General features: G+C 40.3%; 1 protein-coding gene across 1 annotated transcript; it reads left to right on the top strand.

The window, feature by feature from the left end:
- The first annotated feature begins 1,141 nt into the window (after nt 1-1,141).
- LOC143630092 (universal stress protein PHOS32-like) lies at nt 1,142-5,002 on the top strand. The gene is made up of 4 exons (XM_077099188.1): nt 1,142-1,354; nt 1,430-1,539; nt 2,577-2,695; nt 4,802-5,002. Exons 1-4 carry the CDS (start codon nt 1,180-1,182, stop codon nt 4,878-4,880), a joined length of 483 nt encoding a protein of 160 aa, XP_076955303.1. The 5' UTR covers nt 1,142-1,179; the 3' UTR covers nt 4,881-5,002.
- The last annotated feature ends 15,838 nt before the right edge of the window (nt 5,003-20,840 follow it).

Raw genomic sequence — 20,840 nt, forward strand, 5'->3', positions numbered from 1 at the left:
GTACTTTCTATCCATACTTATAGTATTATTATTATTTGTACTATTATTATTATTATTTTATTTTTTACTGTTGAACTTTGATTTCTTTATATTGCCCCATACATATGTATTCTAGAGCAGAGGGTCTCTTCGAAAGCCACCTCTTTATTCCTTTGGATAGAGGTACGATGTGCCTACATCCTACCCTTTTCAGACCCTACTTATAGCTTTGTTGTTGGTGGGACTCCACTGGGTATGATTGATTGATTGATCTTGATCCGATCCAAACTAAAAGTTTTGAGTTTTTAAGTTGTCTAACTTAACTTGATCGGAACAAAACTAAAAAAATGATGTAATCAAGTTGGTGGGTATTAGAATCGAAAACTAGCGATGCATAAAAAAATCATGTTCTAACACTAAATACGATCTTACGTTAAGTTTAATTTGTATTATTTATTTATTTTTATTTTTTATATAAGATAGAGATACCTTTTTAGTATTATGCATATTTCTTAATTTTTGTTTTCCCATCTTTTATATTTTAAAAATCATGTTTTATAAGTATTACATTCTTGATAAAAGATTATTGTTTATTAATAAATAACTCGACAAGGTGGTGCTCCATCTCTTTTTAACTAATTACTATTACTATGACTATATTACTATTACTATTACTAAACGGGTGTTTGGGATTGCTTATTTTACTTTCTTATGGCTTATAACTTTCATAAAAAAGTTATAAGATGTTTGGCAAAATTAAAAGTTGTGAGAGGAATAGGTTATAAGTTACACTTTTGTAACTTATAACTTTGAGAATAAGTTATAAGGAGGTGGAAATAAGAAATCCCAAACAGCCCCTAATATATATATTTAAGAACTTTGGTGCCGTAAGAATCCTGTTGGGTCACTTGGCGACACCTTAGTGGTGGAAATGATTTTTTTTTTGTTTTTTGTACACATACAACTAGTTTTGTTACATGTTAAATCCGAAAAATATATTCCATAAATAAAATATTGTGTGGCACCACCGACCACGGGATTTAAAAAAACAAGACACGACACTATCAATACCAACTAGTCAAAAGAAAGAAAAGTAAAATCCCTCATTCGTACTTCTGTTTTTATACGACCTCATTTGTACTCGCAAACAGTTTGAATACACATCTTTTGACTTGGGTTGTTTTGGATCTGACAGAACAAATGGTGAAGGATCGGAAGGTAGGTGTGGCGATTGATTTCTCCAAAAGCAGTAAAGCTGCTTTGCAGTGGGCGATCGACAACTTGGGTGACAAAGGTGACACGTTCTACATCATTCATATCAAATCTCATTCCAATGATGAGTCCAGGAACAAACTCTGGGAGACTAACGGCTCTCGTAAGCAACGATATATTGATTCGATTTGGTTTGGTTTATTAAACTGTGATTGATTTGTTTTTGTGGTTATATTAGCTTTGATCCCGTTGGTGGAGTTCCGTGAGCCGGAAGTCATGGCGAAATATGACTTGAAGGCGGATGTTGATGTTCTTGATATGCTTGATACTGCAGCTAGACAAAAAGAGGTTTTAATATATTCCAAATGATGAGTATTAATTGTTCTAGATTTAGACTTTTGATGTATATATCTAGCTGGTGGGATCGGGTACAAATAGATCTTGACGTTATATAAGTAGAGTCTTTTGATTGAAGTCGAGTATTATTATTACGTTATAGTTGAACTACATACGCTACTTAATTTTGTTGTAGTGTCATGATTGTTATGGTACAATCATACAACAAATGAAGCAGCGTAATGATAATTACTCTAATTAAAAAGCTATTGCGCAATAATAACTATTGTATTGTTAACATAATTACTCTGGTTAGTTTTTCGTTAATTTCACGCGTTAAGAGTTGTTTGTATTTGATCATAACACTATATCTTGTTAGATCGTATGTTTTGATCCTTAATGAATTCAAACCGTCAAACTTACTTTATCTAAACTTTAATCTCCAAATTTAATGTTTATTTTCCAAATTTGGGTGAAAACTAATAAGACGAGTGAATTTGTTCGTGAGCTATTTGAGATCAGATGGATAAAACGCTCGAAGCAAGCCGAGCTTATCCAATGCGAGTCTTAAATAAAGCTCGTTTAATTATCGAGCTCAAGCCTTGTATTGAAAGATTGTTTAGGCATGTCGAACCTTAATGAGCCTTGTGTGGTTTTAAGTTTTTAACCATTTTGGACTTCTTTGTATTAATTTCACACTGCATAACCGAGCTATGGCTCATGTAAGGCACCGCACACGAGCTCTAGCTGAGCATTAGAGGTCTTTCTCAAAATATATAAAAAAAGATAAAAATGCATATAGATTAATTGATAAATAATAAATGAACCGAGTGTGAACTTCAAAAAATGACTAACGAGCCGATCTTGAGTTTTATAACGAGGTGAATTCGAGCTCAAGCTCTCGTAAATCAAAGCATCCCTACATTAAACGAGCCTATGCTCGTCTTCTTTAGCTAATCATCGAAAATGTGTATATTAAGAAACCTATGACATTAATTTAGGTGGTATTGTTTAACATGATTTGCCTGATTTGAAATATGTTTTGTTAGATTCAAGTTGTGACCAAGTTGTACTGGGGAGATGCAAGGGAGAAGTTGCTTGAAGCTACTGAAGATATGAAGCTGGATACACTGGTCATGGGTAGCAGAGGACTAAGTGCTCTCAAGAGGTATCTTCCCTACATTCTAATTCTATCATCTTTTATAGAATTGTATTTATTGAAACGCTTAAATTGTCTGTCAATAGATCATATTAGCTATAACTAAATGCTACCAACTTTGGCATAACTATAAAATTATGCGTTACGAAGTTGCAACAACATGTGTTCTTAATGAGCAAATGCAAATGATATCGATGCTTGAAGTGAAGTGTTTGAAACGAAAATTTAAATGAGAAACTGGGTAAAAGTTTTATGAGAAAGAACTAACATGAAGGGGTTTATAATGAAGTCAAGATGTTTATTAAGGTTAAAAACTCTTCTAGGTAAACTTGGATTAAATCATAACATTTGGGAAATTGGGAGGAAACTATACAAAAAAACTAACATACAAACATTTAAATGTATGGGCTGTCTAACCCAAGAAGCAATATTGGATCTAAGGTTTAGAAGATAGTAGCCAAGCCCAAAACTATGAATTGCATACTTATTGTGTATATGATATGCTAATCAATGTAACACAACATATTTGTAATAAGCCAAAATTTAGGTACTAGTAATATCATTACCGGTCTTAAGATCTTCAAAAGTTATGTAAGAAACAACATTAATAAGCATATAGATAATTTTGATTTTTAAATTAAGATTTCCAAAAGCTTTTGTAGTCTAAATCCTTATTAATTAAATAATATTTCAATAAAAAAAGTAAAAATGAAAAAAAAAAACAACATTAATAAGTAGGGGTGAGCAAAAAACGGTTCGGAACCGTTAGAACCGAGGAACCGGAACCGAACCGGTGCCTCAGAACCGCTAATGTGTGTACCGGTTCGGTTCTCGGTTCTCAGAATTTGCATTAAACGGTTCCCGGTTCGGTTCCGGGTAAAACCGGCGGTTCTAGACTTGGAACCGAAGAACCGGAATATTCAAAACGTTTTAAATAAATTTACCAATCCCCACTTTATATAGAGTAACTTATTAACCGTCATCCATTCAATCATTTTTTAATTCAGATCTTCTTTATTTACGTTCAAGAACTAGCAACCATGATCAATTATGATTTAAGCTATCAAGGTAATTTAATATAAAATGATATGATCTTCCATTAATATATCGTTGCTAATGATTTATTTAACTTCAACACTTAGTTTTAATAAAAAAATATAACGGATGTTCATGTTGTAATCTAAATTAATTTTACCGTGAAAGAAGACATACAATTGTACAAACTTGTTTTGCAATTTGCAAAGTTTGCATAACTCATTAGATAAATAAATTATCGAACCGGTTCTAGCCAGAACCGGCTTTAGCGGTTCTGGAACCGAACCGGTTTACTGTAATAGGTTCCGGTTCCGGTTCTATTTTTCACTCATTTTCGGTTCCGGTTCGGTTCTGGTTCCGATTCGGTTCTCGCGGTTCTGAACCTTTACACAGCCCTATTAATAAGCATATAGATAATTTTGATTTTTAAATTAAGATTTCCTTTAATATGAACAACTTAAGTTTTCTTTTAAACTAAAAAACAATTTTAAACAATGATTTGAAAGCAATCTTTGAAATTTAATAGGATGGTTGATTACTTAACACCCATTTGCCTCTAACAATAATACCCCAATTAGATTAGTCTTTGTTATTTAGGCATCCGCGACCGGTTCGAAGGCCAAAAGCGTGTAAATTTAATAGTATAATTAGAGGTTAAATGAATTGATGTAGGAGCATCTGGCCCGTTAACTTGGCCCGACCCAAATGTTTATTTTTATTTATAAATAGGATTGTTATTTCTTTTGTTTAGTCAGTTGATTGTTTTTGAATTAAATATTGTAAGCTTTTAAGCTTGTTCACCGAATCATTCGGTTTGAATCGTTTGAATGAAATCAATCTGTTCTTGAGCCATTTGATTGCTAGTCGAAACTGCATCATGAATTAGCGTCTTTTTGTACAAACATGAGAATCTAGGACAAAAATATAAAGTTTGTAAACTCTTCAATTTTGAGAAAAAAGACACTTTTTTGTTAAATAAATAAAGCATGTAAACATTTAACCGACAGACACAATGTTTTATTACAATAATGTTGTGTAAAAGCTAGTAACTTTTTACTTTGTATGATTGTGATGTTGCAGGATAATACTAGGAAGTGTTACAAACTATTTGGTCACTAATGCACATTGTGCCATCACCATTGTCAAAGATAAGCACTGAACTGATCTTGTTTGGTACTATCAATAATGCCATGACGTATTTTACTACTTCAGGCAGCCTTTCATTTTCTGTTTTATTATCGATTAACTTAATATCTGCTTCATGTCATGTGGCTTACAAAGCCAGAAATAATAACATATCGTTTTATTTGTTATATTTAATATAATATCCGGACAATAATAACATATCGTTTTATTTGTTCACAAAGAACGATTGTTGCGTGTTGTGGCTTAAAAGCCTAAAAATATAAAAATATATTTTATTATATTTTGTAATGTATAGATAGAAATCTTATAAAAAAACACCAGCCTTGTTGCTTTTTTATTAATTTAGTTTCATTAATTTTTTTAACTCATAAAGAATATTATATAGTTAGTTTTTAGAAAAAAATAATATTGTAAAATAAATAATTTATTTTATCTTCTATTTCGGTATAATGTTGTCATATGCTTCAAATGACGTTTTATAAATGTTTTGCTTTCACATTGGAATTTCTATCCCAAACTCCAAAGAATTTTATATTTATTTAAAGAGTAAAATTTCATTTTTGTTCTTATGGTTTGACAAACAATGTGAAGTTAGTCCAAATTTTTTTTTTACATATGGTCCCTCCATGTTTCTCAGTTTTTCCAATTACATCCAAATCACTAACCCCGTTAAATTTAATCATTAAGTCAGGGTAGACATGTCTTTTCACTATTTATTTATTTGTTTATTTATTATAATACTTATTTCAGTGAACTGCGGTTTTCGTCCTTTTAGTTTGTCCAAATTTGTGGTTTTAGTCAAATAGTTTCAAGTTCGCAATTTTTGTCCTTGTAATTTCATTTCACCTGAAATTAAACCCGAATTTATGAACATTGTTAAGTCTCGTCGTTAACCCATTTGCGTGTCTCTCACGTGGCGACCGATTTTATTGTTTTTCTCCACAAATAAACGTCAGTCCTAATTCACAAGCCCCTCACGTGAGGGGCTAAGGTGTATTTGGGGAAAAAGGAAAAAAAGATGGAACAAAACTGCCCGTCACTTGAAGGGCACACTGATGGGTTTAACGACTAGACTTAACGAGATTAGGGAATTTAGGTTTAATTGCAAGTGAAATGAAACCATATGAAAGAAAATTGCAAACTTGAAACTACTGGACTAAAACTGCAGATTTGGACAAACCAGAGAGACGAAAACCACAGTTTACTAAAATAAGTATTATAATAAAAAAAAGAGTGAAAAGACATGTCTACCCCTTACTTAACGATTAAATTTAATGGGGTTAGTACTTTGGATGTAATTGACAAGAACTGAAAAACATGGAGATTCCATATACAAAAAATAAACTTTTTAGACTAAATTCGCATTATTTGTCAAACCACAAAAATAAAAATGACACATTACTCTTTTTTAAGTTTATATCAGAATTTTGTTTAACTCCCACTCCTACTCCCACATGTCATTCTCTTACAATTTTTTTTTCTCTATATTAATTTATTATTATTATTATATATTTATTTCTCTTTTTCTTAAAATTGGACGTGGCTCAATGGTAGAGCACTCATTTTACTAGTGAGAGGTAGGGGGTTCAAACCTCACTATCACTAATTTATTTGGGAGATTTGAGTGATGACCCTGGCTTGCCATGGTTCGAGTCCTGATCTCACCGATTTTACCGGCTCCTCGCTGTCGTGCCATTTGGCGGGCGTGGGGGTCGGGTTTTATCCGGTTAATCCCTCAATAGGTGGGCTGCTAGGGGCTTCGTCCGTCCGAACTAGTGGCCGGCTCGGGCTACCTTTAGCCAATAGGGGCCGCGTACGGAATACCCCACGTTAATTAGTTGGTCGTTAAAAAAAATACTACATAAGGTCATACAATCCAAAAAGGTTAAAGTATAATTCAAAATGTTTAAAAATACAATATATAAATTTTAGAGTAGTGAACAGAGAGCCTCTATATATAGAGATTTCATAAAAAAACAGATGAAATTAGGAGAGATGATCGGATGGATACCAGAAATAAAAGAAATCTCTCTTGAGAATAAAGTTGAGAATAAAGTCGACTTTAATGCTAGTGCTCTTAGAAATAACTAATACAGTTAGCACATAAAAAAACTTTATATCTTATAAAATGTGACATTTTTACTAACTCCTATTGTACTAATTAGGTCACCCAATCTTTTTTTTTATCTCGATTTGGTCACCCAAGTTTCACATAGTGTACTGAAGAAACACCGACCTAATTCCCAAGGAGTTAGATCGATGAATCCACAAGATATGAGTCGGGTAATTGACAACTTGATGGTATGAGCTCAACCTTGCAAGTCCGATGACGGAAACCTGCAAAACAACCACCGTGAGCTCGTTACGGGAAGGACAAAAGGAGGGGTCTTCCCGTAACCACCCTCCAACGTGAGAATAAGTATCGTTCTTAAGGAGAAAAGTACTTGAAGTATTTAGAGTGATAAGTGAGGTGTGAATGAATACCTTGTGTTGATGACGAAGATATTTATAGCCGAATGGTTGGAGAATATTAATGTTACATCTGTCCCTTTCTAGAAGATGCTTTTGTAACAACCTGGACACGTGTCTGCATGTGATAGGATGAGCTAGGTGGCCATGTGCACGGATATAACAACCTCGTCAGCTGTCCTTTTCTAATTGGCTGTTACATCACGTGTTTTCCAAGGAAAGATCTTCGTAAATCTTCTAGAAGGAAGTTAGTTATAGCGGATGACTTCTGAGGATGTCTTGATCAACCCGCTGATAGTCCCTGGAGTTTATTCTTAATCTTCCTCTGACTTTGAGTTATGCGGGTGATGAGAATGTTCCGCGGGTGACTTTTGAGGAAGTCCTGGATGACCCGCGGACGATCTTTAATGGATATTTGGGTCTTTTTACTGTCATAACTCTACAAGTCCCCCCAGTACATTGTTTCTTCCGCGTGAAGTTTTATGCGAGTGAAATTTTGGACTTAAGATATTTTTATGGGTGTTTTGAATTTTTGCGTGTGATGTGGAGATATTTATTGTTTGAAGATAAATATGAAAAAAGGACGATGTGACAGCTTGCACGCGCCGTGTGGTTGACGTGACGTCTGTGCCGACTGTCAACTGTACGTTACTGTACCCTTTTTTTCGCTTTTTTAGGTTTTTCCCACGTGACGTGGCGTATTCTTATTAGACCTTTTGTTTCTCTCTCCACTGTCACACTCACATCGCATTAATTGCGATGGGTATAAATATGACGTTTGGGATGGCTGTAAAGCTTTATTTCTTTTGAATCTTCATCTTATTCCTTTTTTCTCTTAAACCAGATTCGACTTTCACTATTCACCATTGCTCGGTGTCTTGCGTTTTCATCTGGAACAATGTCCGAGGATCAGAAGGTGTCATCATTACCGATGGTATAGTCTATAGATATTTCCTCTAAGAGATCTGAGTTTGAAAAAATCGTCTCCACATATGGCCTTGCGCCGGAATGGGGGCCTGAATATCCTGCCGCCGGATCTACTGCCAATAAACCTTCGGCCGGTAATATGGCCTTATACGCTGAGTTCTTCACCACCGGGAATCATAGGTTTCCGATAACCAAGTTCCTGGGTAACATTCTAACCGGCCATGGGATCCACCTATCCCAGCTGCATCCATTTGGGCACATGTGGATTCCTCACCTCGAATTCGTTTGCAGAGCCAACAACATTGTGCTAACGGTGGACAAGTTCATCGTCTTCTACAAGGTGAACATGCGGGGTAGCTGGTTCATTTGTTCCACTATCCAAAGAGGATTGTCGGCATCGAACCACCCCGCAGCGCCTACGAGTGGCGAACGAAGTTTTTCTGGATCTCTGAACAGGTGATTCCGATAGCCATGGTGCATCGTCTGCTCAACGAGAAGTTTCCAGATTTACAATTTGCACGACATGAGGGACATGCATGGTTCAATACCTTGATTGGGACTCCAACCCAAATGCGGGCAATATATGAGGGCACCCTTGTTTGGGCTGGTATGAGGCGCATATGTCCATACCCTGAGTTTGAACCGTTCTTTCAGAACGTGAACGAGAGTAAGTAACCTATTTTTTACTTCTATTTTTGAAATGCATCCTAAGTTTTCATTCATGCGGTGTTTGCAGGTGAAGGGTCAGTGTTGAACACACTGTTTGATAAGACGGTTGGGTGTATGCAGAAGCGCCTGCGTGATCCTGTTGCCCTTCCGATACTGGACAAGACCCGGGATCATTTCTTGTTTCCATAGGACTTGCATTCTGAACCCGTGGTTTCAGAAGCAGTCTTCGAACTAGGTGCACTTTCGTTAAACCCTCGTCATTTGAACGCGTTGACTTCAGACGGGGTGATCGTGCTTCTATCTTCAAGTGACGAATCATCACCCCGCGAAGAAGGTTATACTAATGAGTCGCCTGAAACGTTGGTTGTTATGCGTGCTTTAGCAGACCTTGAGCAAAAGAGGAAGCATCGCTCCTCTAAAGCGGATTACGTGGAGGGAAGACATGCGACGCTGAAGAGGAGCCGACGAAGAAGAAGCATGCATCCGACCCCAAGAAACACAAAAAGCAGGACCGTGTTAAGGAAGCTGTGATGCGGTCGCCAACAAGTAAGTTACTAGTTCACTAATCTCAGCAATCCTCTCTTCATATCTTTGTGTTCTGATATATTACTTTTTATCCACAGAGTCCACGGTTGCACCTGATCAAGGTGTAACGATTCGAGACCCATCATCTCCTCCACATACGATTATTATTCCCGATGACGCGTATGGTTCCAAAGGGAAGGAACCAGATCAAGACGTTGAGGGATCGAATACGCAGGAGTCCCCACATGCATCCCTGTAGTCTCGTCTGCATTCTCCGCCACACTATTCTTGTTCCTCACCTCTGCATCAGTCAGGTGGTGGAGGGACATCCCAGTCCTCTGATCTAGAAGGTTCATTCGCCCTTCTGATGCCAATTATTACAGGATGGCTAATCTCGGGGAGGACGACCACTTGCATATACCCCGCTGGACTTTGGTCCAAGGGTCAAGGTATACGGAGGCGGAAGTCTGTGCTGAATTTCACAGCCACGGAATTCCGCATGCGGAATGTGCATTCAAGCGTGGTCGCTCAATCCATGATCTTGCCCGCAGCTACAATTTTTATGGCTTGCGGGCAAGAAATTTTCAGAGAATGGCTCTCCATGGGGGAGAAATGGGGCGATATGTCCCGTCAAACCGAGGAGGCGAAGAAAGTCGCTGACGATCAGCGTTTGAAGGCGAACACTGCGAAGTGGAAGCTAAAGGACACTGAGATCGCCCTCCAGGCCGAGAAACACTGACAAGCGGCCACCGCACGCGCATGGGGTGAAGCGTGCAAAAAACAGAATGTTATTCTTGCCGCTGCCCGTGATGAGATCAAATGCAAAGAGGCGGACCTGGCGAAAGCCCTGGACGCTAATGCTGGTTTGGAGAATCAAGTTACCAACCAAGGTAACTGTGACAACTGCCCGAATCCGACCCGACCCAGGTACCCGTTTCTCTGATCCGTTTCTTTTTTTTTTTTGATTTAAAGTTTATTATTAATCTTTGTAAATTTAACTGAGTAAATTAAATATATTTATTTTATTTGTTCATTCTCGCCTCTTTCTCTTCCCCTTTCTTTCCGCCGTCCCGCCTTCCTTTCTTGTCGTCCCGCCTCTTTGTCTTGTCGCCATCCCGCCCTCCTGCTTAACCCTTAAGCCTTGAACCCTCTTCTTTGCTTGTCCTTTGGTTCTTCTCGCCTAAGGATGTCTGCAGCTCCTCGCGCTAAGGAAGCCTGCGTGAAGACATCTTGTTCCTGCAATGCGTGAAGAGAACTCTTCTCGCAGCGCGCTAAGAATGTATGTCCTTCCCGCGATGCGCTAAGAATTCTAGTTCTTCACGCAGCACGCTGAGAATTTGTAGTTCCCGCGGCGCGCTAGGAATTTATGTTCTCGCAGTGCGCTAAGGATTTGTGATTCTTCCCGCAGCGCGCTAAGGATTGTTGTGCCAGCCTTCGCGCTCGCGCACACAGCCTTCTCGCGCTGAACCCTTGTTTAAATCTAGCCGTTTGCTTTTGTGTTGTCTTATCTTTTGAGCTGTTGACCTGCTTTGCTTTATGTCTGAATAGTTGCTTTCGGCGCTGCATGCGTACCAACCCCATTGGTTGGTAGATAAAGTAACTGACATTATCTTTTGAGGATCTGCTTTTGCCATGCTTAACCTGTACCTTTTTCTGTCTCCGCCCATGCTTTTTACTGTTCCCTGACAGCCTTCCCTTTTGCTTTTCCTCTTTTCCTGCTGCCATATCTTTTGAAATCTTTTACTTTTTGCTTTTGATATCTTTTGTTATCTTTTGAGATCTTGCTTTTGGAATCTTTTTGCTGTTATCTTTTCTTTTACTTTTTGGAGATCTTTTCTAGGGTTTATGTCCCCTAGGGTTTGCCTATAAATAATAGTAGTATTTTCTTAACACTTCACACACTACACTTATTATCTCTTCCTCCCTCTTGCTCTCTGCCGTTGTCCTCCTGCCGCCTCCTCTCTTGCCTCCGTCTTCCTCCTTGTTCTTCCTGCTTTTCCGGTTAACTTTGCTTGTTTAAGAGTTGGTTCTTGCATTATCTTACATCGCATCTTTATCAAGTGAGTAATCTCGTATCTAATCCCTTTTTGTTTTAATGTTTTGGGATGTTCATGTGTTCGTACAAAACTGAGTCTTAAACTGTTTATGATGTTTTAGTCGCGCAGTATCCCATGTGTTATGGATATTTACTTGGCTGTTATTTGTATGTGTGTATCATTAACCGCTTTGTTCGGCCTATTCCGAAGTTCTCATGGATCCATTGGTAGACACGGGAGAACCTATCGTTTATGTTTTCTCTTTTGTTTACACTTGCACAGTTTTCTTGTTTTTGTGCTCAATTGGGAGTACGGATTGAACTATGAGCTATGAATCTAAGGCTTGGTCACAATCTGATTTCACCCTTGTTAGATACCAGATTAACATATGTTGCGCGCAGATTTACTGTTGTTATCTATGATTATCTATGATTAACTATGAATATCTATTAAACTTGATTTCTCACCAACACGCAAGTGTTTGACGTTTATTTTAACACATGTTCAGGTTTGCAGTAGCTGCTTTGAAGCTTGAGGACACATAGGATGTTTACTTTTGTTTTGGACCTAGATTTAAAATGTAACAAGACAAGTTTATGTTATTTGAATATTATGCTTTATAATATATCGATTTATGTTGATTTATGTTCTTTATTTTCCCCGCTGCACGTGCGCGATAAAATGTGTATTAATAAATATTGACACCAATAGTGTCACGAGTAATGAAACAATATGTGGCGCCCCGATGTATAATCCGCCTTTGGTCGGGGTGTTACAGATTGGTATCAGAGCTCGTTGACTTTAGGATAGGTGGTTAGACGTAACGACCTAGAAAACCTAAGAGTCCCCTCTCGCGCATGAGAGAAATCTCATGTTCGCGCGCTTATTGTTATTTACTCGTTATTTATTAAACATGCTGGCGCTTACGCAGCGTATGGTTTTATGTTTTATTTCGCGATTTTTCGATTTTTATTCGTTTGTTGGAATTGAAAATCCGGAAAGTCATGGTGATACATGAATAGTTGACTTTCAATTCCCATTTACTTTATGTTTTTAAATTGAAGATTGAAAAGTCATGGTGATACATGAATTGTCAATCTCCAATGCTTATTTCTTGTATGTTTTATATTGAAGATTGAAAAGTCATGGTGATACATGAATCGTCAATCTCCAATACATATTTACTCGTATATTTTAAATTGAGAATTTGGAAAGTCATGGTGATACATGAATTGTCGATTCCCAATTCGAATTCGTTCTGTATTAAGTTTGCATTTAAATTCATGTTTTACTTCAGCATTTGATAGCATGTAACTTCGCGAAACAAGTTTTATAAGGTTATACTTTGCGCTGAAACCAAGTTATTAACTAAAACTAAAACTTTTATAGAATGCCTCCGCTATCTCGCCGATTTCAGAGAAGAGAAGCCTCGCGCATGCGTAGACAGCAACGTTCCCAGGAAATGGCCGCCGCGATAGCCCAAGCTTTGAGCCAAAACAATGCTAATACCTCCAGTTATAACATTAAGTCCTTTCATGCGGGTAAACCACCCAAGTTCACAGGTCTCGAGGGAGCCACCGTGATGCTCCAGTGGCTCGAGAAGATTGAAAACACTTTCCTCCATACCCAATGCCCTTCAGACAGACGAACCCTCTATGCCTCAAGTGTCCTGGAATCTAGGGCGCTTACATGGTGGAATGGAGTAGCTCATGCGCGTGGCGCAGAAGCTGCTTCTAGCGTACCTTGGGAAGAATTTAAGGATCTCCTAATGCGAGAATTCTGCCCTCCCAACGAAGTCAAGCGCCTGGAAGAAGAATTCTGGAACTTGAAACAGTACAGCGGCGAAGCGCGCGAGTACGCGACGCGCTTCCACGAGCTAAGCTTACTGGTCCCTCACCTTGTTACCCCTACCCGCCGAGCCATCGAGAAGTTCCTTGGGGGTCTCCCCATGGAAATTCAAGACTCCGTATGGGCCAGAAACCCAGCAACCCTCTCTGACGCCATCGAGTTGGCCGCTGTGCTCAGCGACAACCATGTCAGAGCAGGAACCCTGTTCCTGCGGGGAGCTGAGAAGACCAAACCCACCAAGACTGTCCCTGAACCATCAGAAACCAAACCAGAACCCTCACACCATAATAACCCCAAACGCAAGCGCAGAGCCTATGCGCTTACCCACCCTCCCATTGTCCAGCAACCCATTTATCAATCCCCAGTTTACGCGCCTAACCCGCTGTCAACCTACCCAGCACCTCCTGCAGTCCACAACTATGCCTTAACCACTCCAGCACTTCCTGCCCCGCCAACTAAGAAACCTTACACAGGAAACCAACCCTTCTGCCCAACCTGTAGACTTCATCACCCACCTCAAACCCCGTGTCGACAATGTAACAGATGTGGCCGCACTGGTCACACTACTGAGTACTGTAGAGTCCCTTCAGCCAATCCAATTGCGCCAACACCACCAGCCTACCCGCAGAACCCACAACCAACATACCAAAACCCACGACCCAGGTCGTGCTATAACTGCGGTGATCCCAGTCATTTCCGGAACGCGTGCCCGAGGCTACAAGTCCAGATTACTCAAGCGAATCCGGTGAACCAAATTTCGAACCCAGCGGCGCGAGGCCGAGCCTTTAACATAACAGCGCACCAAGCGCAAGCAAATAATGACGTAGTTAATGGTACATTTTTACTTAACGGTCACTATGCATCTGTACTTTTTGATACTGGCGCCGATAGAAGTTTTATCTCTCGCGCTTTTGAGCAGAAGCTTGCGCGACCGCGCGATAGCTTAAGCGAAAACTTTTCAGTTGAATTGGCTAATGGTGAAACTATTTTATTAAACGCTGTGATTAAAGATTGCACGCTGAACCTTAACGAAAACGATTTTCTAATTGACCTCATTCCTATGCCTCTTGGAAGTTTTGATGTTATCATTGGTATGGATTGGCTCTCGCATAATCGCGCCGAAGTTATTTGCGCTAAGAAGTTGATTCGCATTCCTCGTGAAGATGGTGATCTTCATATCTTTGGCGAGAAACCCTCCCGCGGTCTTAAGCTTATGTCTTGCGCTGAAGCCCGGAAACTCATGCGGAAGAAATGTGTTGCATTTTTAGCCCATGTGGTTAAACCTGATGGAGAAAAGAAGAAACTTCGCGATATCCCTGTTGTGCGTGACTTCCCTGAAGTTTTTCCTGATGATCTTCCTGGTATCCCTCCCGCTCGTGAAGTCGAGTTTCGTATTGATCTTGTCCCTGGTGCTTCCCCCGTAGCTAAATCTCCTTATCGTCTTGCACCCGCTGAAATGCAAGAATTGGCAAGCCAACTTCAAGAGTTGACAGCTAAAGGATTCATCCGCCCTAGCTCTTCGCCCTGGGGTGCTCCGGTGTTGTTCGTTAAAAAGAAAGATGGATCGTTTCGCATGTGTATTGATTACCGCGAGTTGAACAAACTCACCATTAAAAACCGGTATCCCTTACCGCGTATTGACGATCTCTTTGATCAACTCCAAGGTGCCTCTTGTTTCTCCAAGATCGATCTCCGTTCTGGCTATCACCAGTTGCGTGTTCGTGATGAAGATGTTCCCAAGACTGCTTTTCGTACTCGTTATGGCCATTTTGAATTCTTGGTCATGTCCTTCGGTTTAACCAACGCACCCGCCGTTTTCATGGATCTTATGAATCGGGTGTGTAGGCCTTTCTTGGATAAATTCGTGATTGTATTTATCGATGATGTTCTGGTGTATTCTAAGACCAAGGCCGAGCACGAGCAACATCTCCGATTGGTATTGCAAAAGCTTAGAGCCGAGCAACTCTTTGCCAAACTCTCCAAGTGTGATTTCTGGTCGGATGAAGTACAGTTTCTTGGTCATGTTGTAAACAAGATGGGTATTCATGTCGACCCATCCAAAATTGAAGCAATCAAGAACTGGATTACGCCATCTACTCCAACCGAAATCCGTTCCTTCTTGGGCTTAGCTGGTTATTACCGGCGTTTTATTTCGAACTTTTCAAAGATCGCTTTGCCTTTAACAGCTTTGACGCACAAAGGCAAACCGTATATTTGGGGCTCGAAGCAAGAAGAAGCCTTTCTAACGCTCAAGCGTTTGTTGTGTGAAGCCCCTGTTCTTGCGTTACCTGAGGGAAGTGATGATTTTGTTGTGTATTGTGATGCCTCTAACCAAGGTCTCGGTTGTGTTCTTATGCAACGAGGCAAGGTTATCGCTTACGCATCAAGGCAACTTAGGATTCACGAGAAGAATTATACAACTCACGACCTCGAGCTTGGTGCAGTTGTTTTTGCCTTGAAGATCTGGAGACACTACCTTTATGGTACTAAGTGTATCCTCTACACTGACCATAAAAGCCTTCAGCATATCTTTGATCAAAAGGAACTTAACATGAGACAACGCCGATGGAACGAACTCATCAGCGATTACGATTGTGAGATCCGGTATCATCCTGGTAAAGCTAATGTGGTAGCTGATGCGCTCAGCCGTAAACCCAGCCAGCTTAACTGTATCTTGCCGCGCACCCAGCTTCATTTCGCGCCGATCCTAAACGATCTTGAATCGCGCATTCGCGACTCGCAGCGCGCATCCGTCAGTAATGGTAACCTTCGCGCCGAGTTAGCGTGTGGCGCGGAAGCACTCTTTGTCCCTAATCTGAGTGGAATTCTCTGCTATCTTAATCGCATCTGGATCCCTTGTGATGAGAATCTTCGCGCTGATATCCTTTGTGAAGCGCACAAATCTCGATATTCTATTCATCCTGGCGCTGATAAGATGTACAAGGATTTGCGCATTACTTATTGGTGGCCTGGCATGAAAAAGGATATTGCTGTGTTCGTAGCTAGGTGCCTGACTTGTTCTAAAGTTAAAGCTGAACACCAACGCCCATCTGGTTTGCTCGAACAACCAGAAATTCCTACGTGGAAGTGGGAAGGTATAGCAATGGACTTTATTACCAAGTTACCTTTGACAGCAAGCAAACATGATAGCATTTGGGTAATAGTGGATCGTTTGACCAAGTCTGCTCATTTTCTGCCCATTCGTGAAACCTACCATGTTGAGCATCTCGCGCAGCTTTACGTCAAGGAAATTGTCTGCCGCCATGGTACTCCTTTGAGCATCATATCCGATCGCGATGGCCGTTTTATATCTCGCTTTTGGAAATCTCTCCAATCTGCGCTAGGAACTCGTTTGGACATGAGTACAGCATATCATCCTCAGACTGACGGACAGTCTGAGCGAACCATTCAAACCCTTGAAGATATGCTTCGATCTTGTGTTCTTGATTTTGGAGGTAATTGGGATTCACACCTGCCTTTGATCGAGTTTTCTTATAACAACAGCTATCATTCCAGTATCGGTATGGCCCCATTTGAAGCACTTTACGGTCGTAAATGCCGCTCCCCGATTTGTTGGAGCGAAGTGGGTGAAACTCAAATCACAGGACCCGAACTTGTTCAAGAGACAACCGATAAAATCGCCAAGATCCGTGATCATCTGCTGACTGCTAGAAGCCGACAGAAGAGTTACGCAGATCGTAGGCGAAAGCCTCTCGAATTTCAAGTTGGTGATCTTGTTCTCCTCAAAGTGTCGCCTTGGAAAGGTGTTGTCCGCTTTGGGAAGAAGGGTAAGCTTGCTCCTCGTTATGTTGGTCCATTCAAGATTCTCGCGCGTATGGGAAAAGTTGCCTACAGACTTGACCTGCCGCCCGCGCTCAGTAATGTGCATCCAACGTTCCATGTATCCAATCTCAAGAAGTGTTTAGCTGACGAGAACCTTCACATTCCACTTGATGAAGTTCAAGTTGATGAAACTATGCATTTCGTTGAGAAGCCTGTTGAGATTATGGATCGCGAGGTTAAGCAAACCAAGCGCAGTCGCATCCCTATTGTTAAAGTTCGTTGGCAGTCCAAGCGCGGAGCCGAGTTCACTTGGGAAAGGGAAGATCAGATGAAGATCAAGTACCCGTACCTTTTCTCTGCGCCACCTACTACGAGTTAAATTTCGGGACGAAATTTCTCAAAGTAGGGGAGACTGTGACAACTGCCCGAATCCGACCCGACCCAGGTACCCGTTTCTCTGATCCGTTTCTTTTTTTTTTTTGATTTAAAGTTTATTATTAATCTTTGTAAATTTAACTGAGTAAATTAAATATATTTATTTTATTTGTTCATTCTCGCCTCTTTCTCTTCCCCTTTCTTTCCGCCGTCCCGCCTTCCTTTCTTGTCGTCCCGCCTCTTTGTCTTGTCGCCATCCCGCCCTCCTGCTTAACCCTTAAGCCTTGAACCCTCTTCTTTGCTTGTCCTTTGGTTCTTCTCGCCTAAGGATGTCTGCAGCTCCTCGCGCTAAGGAAGCCTGCGTGAAGACATCTTGTTCCTGCAATGCGTGAAGAGAACTCTTCTCGCAGCGCGCTAAGAATGTATGTCCTTCCCGCGATGCGCTAAGAATTCTAGTTCTTCACGCAGCACGCTGAGAATTTGTAGTTCCCGCGGCGCGCTAGGAATTTATGTTCTCGCAGTGCGCTAAGGATTTGTGATTCTTCCCGCAGCGCGCTAAGGATTGTTGTGCCAGCCTTCGCGCTCGCGCACACAGCCTTCTCGCGCTGAACCCTTGTTTAAATCTAGCCGTTTGCTTTTGTGTTGTCTTATCTTTTGAGCTGTTGACCTGCTTTGCTTTATGTCTGAATAGTTGCTTTCGGCGCTGCATGCGTACCAACCCCATTGGTTGGTAGATAAAGTAACTGACATTATCTTTTGAGGATCTGCTTTTGCCATGCTTAACCTGTACCTTTTTCTGTCTCCGCCCATGCTTTTTACTGTTCCCTGACAGCCTTCCCTTTTGCTTTTCCTCTTTTCCTGCTGCCATATCTTTTGAAATCTTTTACTTTTTGCTTTTGATATCTTTTGTTATCTTTTGAGATCTTGCTTTTGGAATCTTTTTGCTGTTATCTTTTCTTTTACTTTTTGGAGATCTTTTCTAGGGTTTATGTCCCCTAGGGTTTGCCTATAAATAATAGTAGTATTTTCTTAACACTTCACACACTACACTTATTATCTCTTCCTCCCTCTTGCTCTCTGCCGTTGTCCTCCTGCCGCCTCCTCTCTTGCCTCCGTCTTCCTCCTTGTTCTTCCTGCTTTTCCGGTTAACTTTGCTTGTTTAAGAGTTGGTTCTTGCATTATCTTACATCGCATCTTTATCAAGTGAGTAATCTCGTATCTAATCCCTTTTTGTTTTAATGTTTTGGGATGTTCATGTGTTCGTACAAAACTGAGTCTTAAACTGTTTATGATGTTTTAGTCGCGCAGTATCCCATGTGTTATGGATATTTACTTGGCTGTTATTTGTATGTGTGTATCATTAACCGCTTTGTTCGGCCTATTCCGAAGTTCTCATGGATCCATTGGTAGACACGGGAGAACCTATCGTTTATGTTTTCTCTTTTGTTTACACTTGCACAGTTTTCTTGTTTTTGTGCTCAATTGGGAGTACGGATTGAACTATGAGCTATGAATCTAAGGCTTGGTCACAATCTGATTTCACCCTTGTTAGATACCAGATTAACATATGTTGCGCGCAGATTTACTGTTGTTATCTATGATTATCTATGATTAACTATGAATATCTATTAAACTTGATTTCTCACCAACACGCAAGTGTTTGACGTTTATTTTAACACATGTTCAGGTTTGCAGTAGCTGCTTTGAAGCTTGAGGACACATAGGATGTTTACTTTTGTTTTGGACCTAGATTTAAAATGTAACAAGACAAGTTTATGTTATTTGAATATTATGCTTTATAATATATCGATTTATGTTGATTTATGTTCTTTATTTTCCCCGCTGCACGTGCGCGATAAAATGTGTATTAATAAATATTGACACCAATAGTGTCACGAGTAATGAAACAATATGTGGCGCCCCGATGTATAATCCGCCTTTGGTCGGGGTGTTACAGTAACTTGATTCAAACATATGAGGAGGAGGCCAGGTTGCGGAAGGAGTAAGCGGGAGAGATGGAGAAACGCATGGGAGAGCTGACAGCTGATAGCATAAAACTTGTAAAAGCTTATGATGAGTTGGAGAAGAAGGTTGCGCAAACTGAGGTGGACAGACGCTGGTTGCTGTCTGAGGGCCTTGCACAGGTATGTTCTCCCCCTTTTGGTGGGTTTGTGACACATGTATTGTTCTTTATTAAGTATTTTAACTGTTGTTGTTTGTCAATTTTGTAGGTGATTGACTACATCAAGGATGGGCAGGAATTGGGTTACTGTCTCGCTGTTTTACTCAATGCCTCCACACAAACCAGCCGCAAGATTGGTTTTGAGGAAGGCGTTGAGTATATGAAAGCCCAACTCCCAATTGAAGAGCATCCTCTTCATGGCCTGAACGTGGCCGGGGACTACCGTAAGAAGATGAAAGCTTATGACGAACTTACTTTCCCTCTTCAAGGTATTATTCCCGAGCTTGCCACAGATGAAAATGGAGTTCAATGCTTAAAGGAATTTCTGAGTGGGCCCTTAAATGACGCTTCTACTCCCCCCCCCACCCCCGTTTCTCAAAAATATGACGCTCCTCTCGCTCAAGATCAAGAAGATGCAGCTGCTCCAGATCTAGTAGTGTAGTTTTATGTAGTTATGTTCATGGAAATCTTTTGTAATCACTAACTTATGTAATCCCATTTTATATAAGAAGTGTTTCTTCCTTTACACTTTGTCTTATGGCCCTAAGTTTAATGATACTTGGGTCATTTCTGGTACTCAGGCCAAGGATATAAGTTCAATGACACGCGGGTCACTTCTAACACGCAAACCAGGAATAAAAGTTTAATGACACGCGGGTCACCTCTGGCACGCATGCCAGGTATAAAGGTTTAATGAAACGTGGGTCACTTCTGGCACATGGACCAGAGATAAAAGTTTAATGACACGTGGGTCACTTCTGGCACGCAGGCCAGGTATAAAAATTTAATGACACGCGAGTCACTTCTGGCGCGCATGCCATGAATAAAAGTTTAATGATACGCGGGTCACCTCTGGCACGCAAGCCAGGTATAAAAGTTTAATGACACGCGGGTCACTTCTAGCGTGCAGGCCATGAATAAAATTTTAATGATACGCGGGTTACTTTTGGCGCGAGGGCCAGGAATAAAGACAATTTGTACATAAGGTATATTCGGTAAAACGATTAATTGGGTAAAAATGGCACGCATGCCAATTTACAATATAACCTTAAACACAGGGTACTACACACATTTACTACTAATCACTGGTGGCACGCAGGCCAAAAATAAAGACAACTTGTAACTTTCATACGTAGCACTTTTTTAATTGGGCAACGTT

This window comes from Bidens hawaiensis, unplaced genomic scaffold (genome assembly GCF_021521415.1).
Source record: "Bidens hawaiensis isolate Kalapana, Puna unplaced genomic scaffold, B.hawaiensis_p1.1 tig00005567_1, whole genome shotgun sequence".
NCBI lineage: Eukaryota > Viridiplantae > Streptophyta > Magnoliopsida > Asterales > Asteraceae > Bidens > Bidens hawaiensis.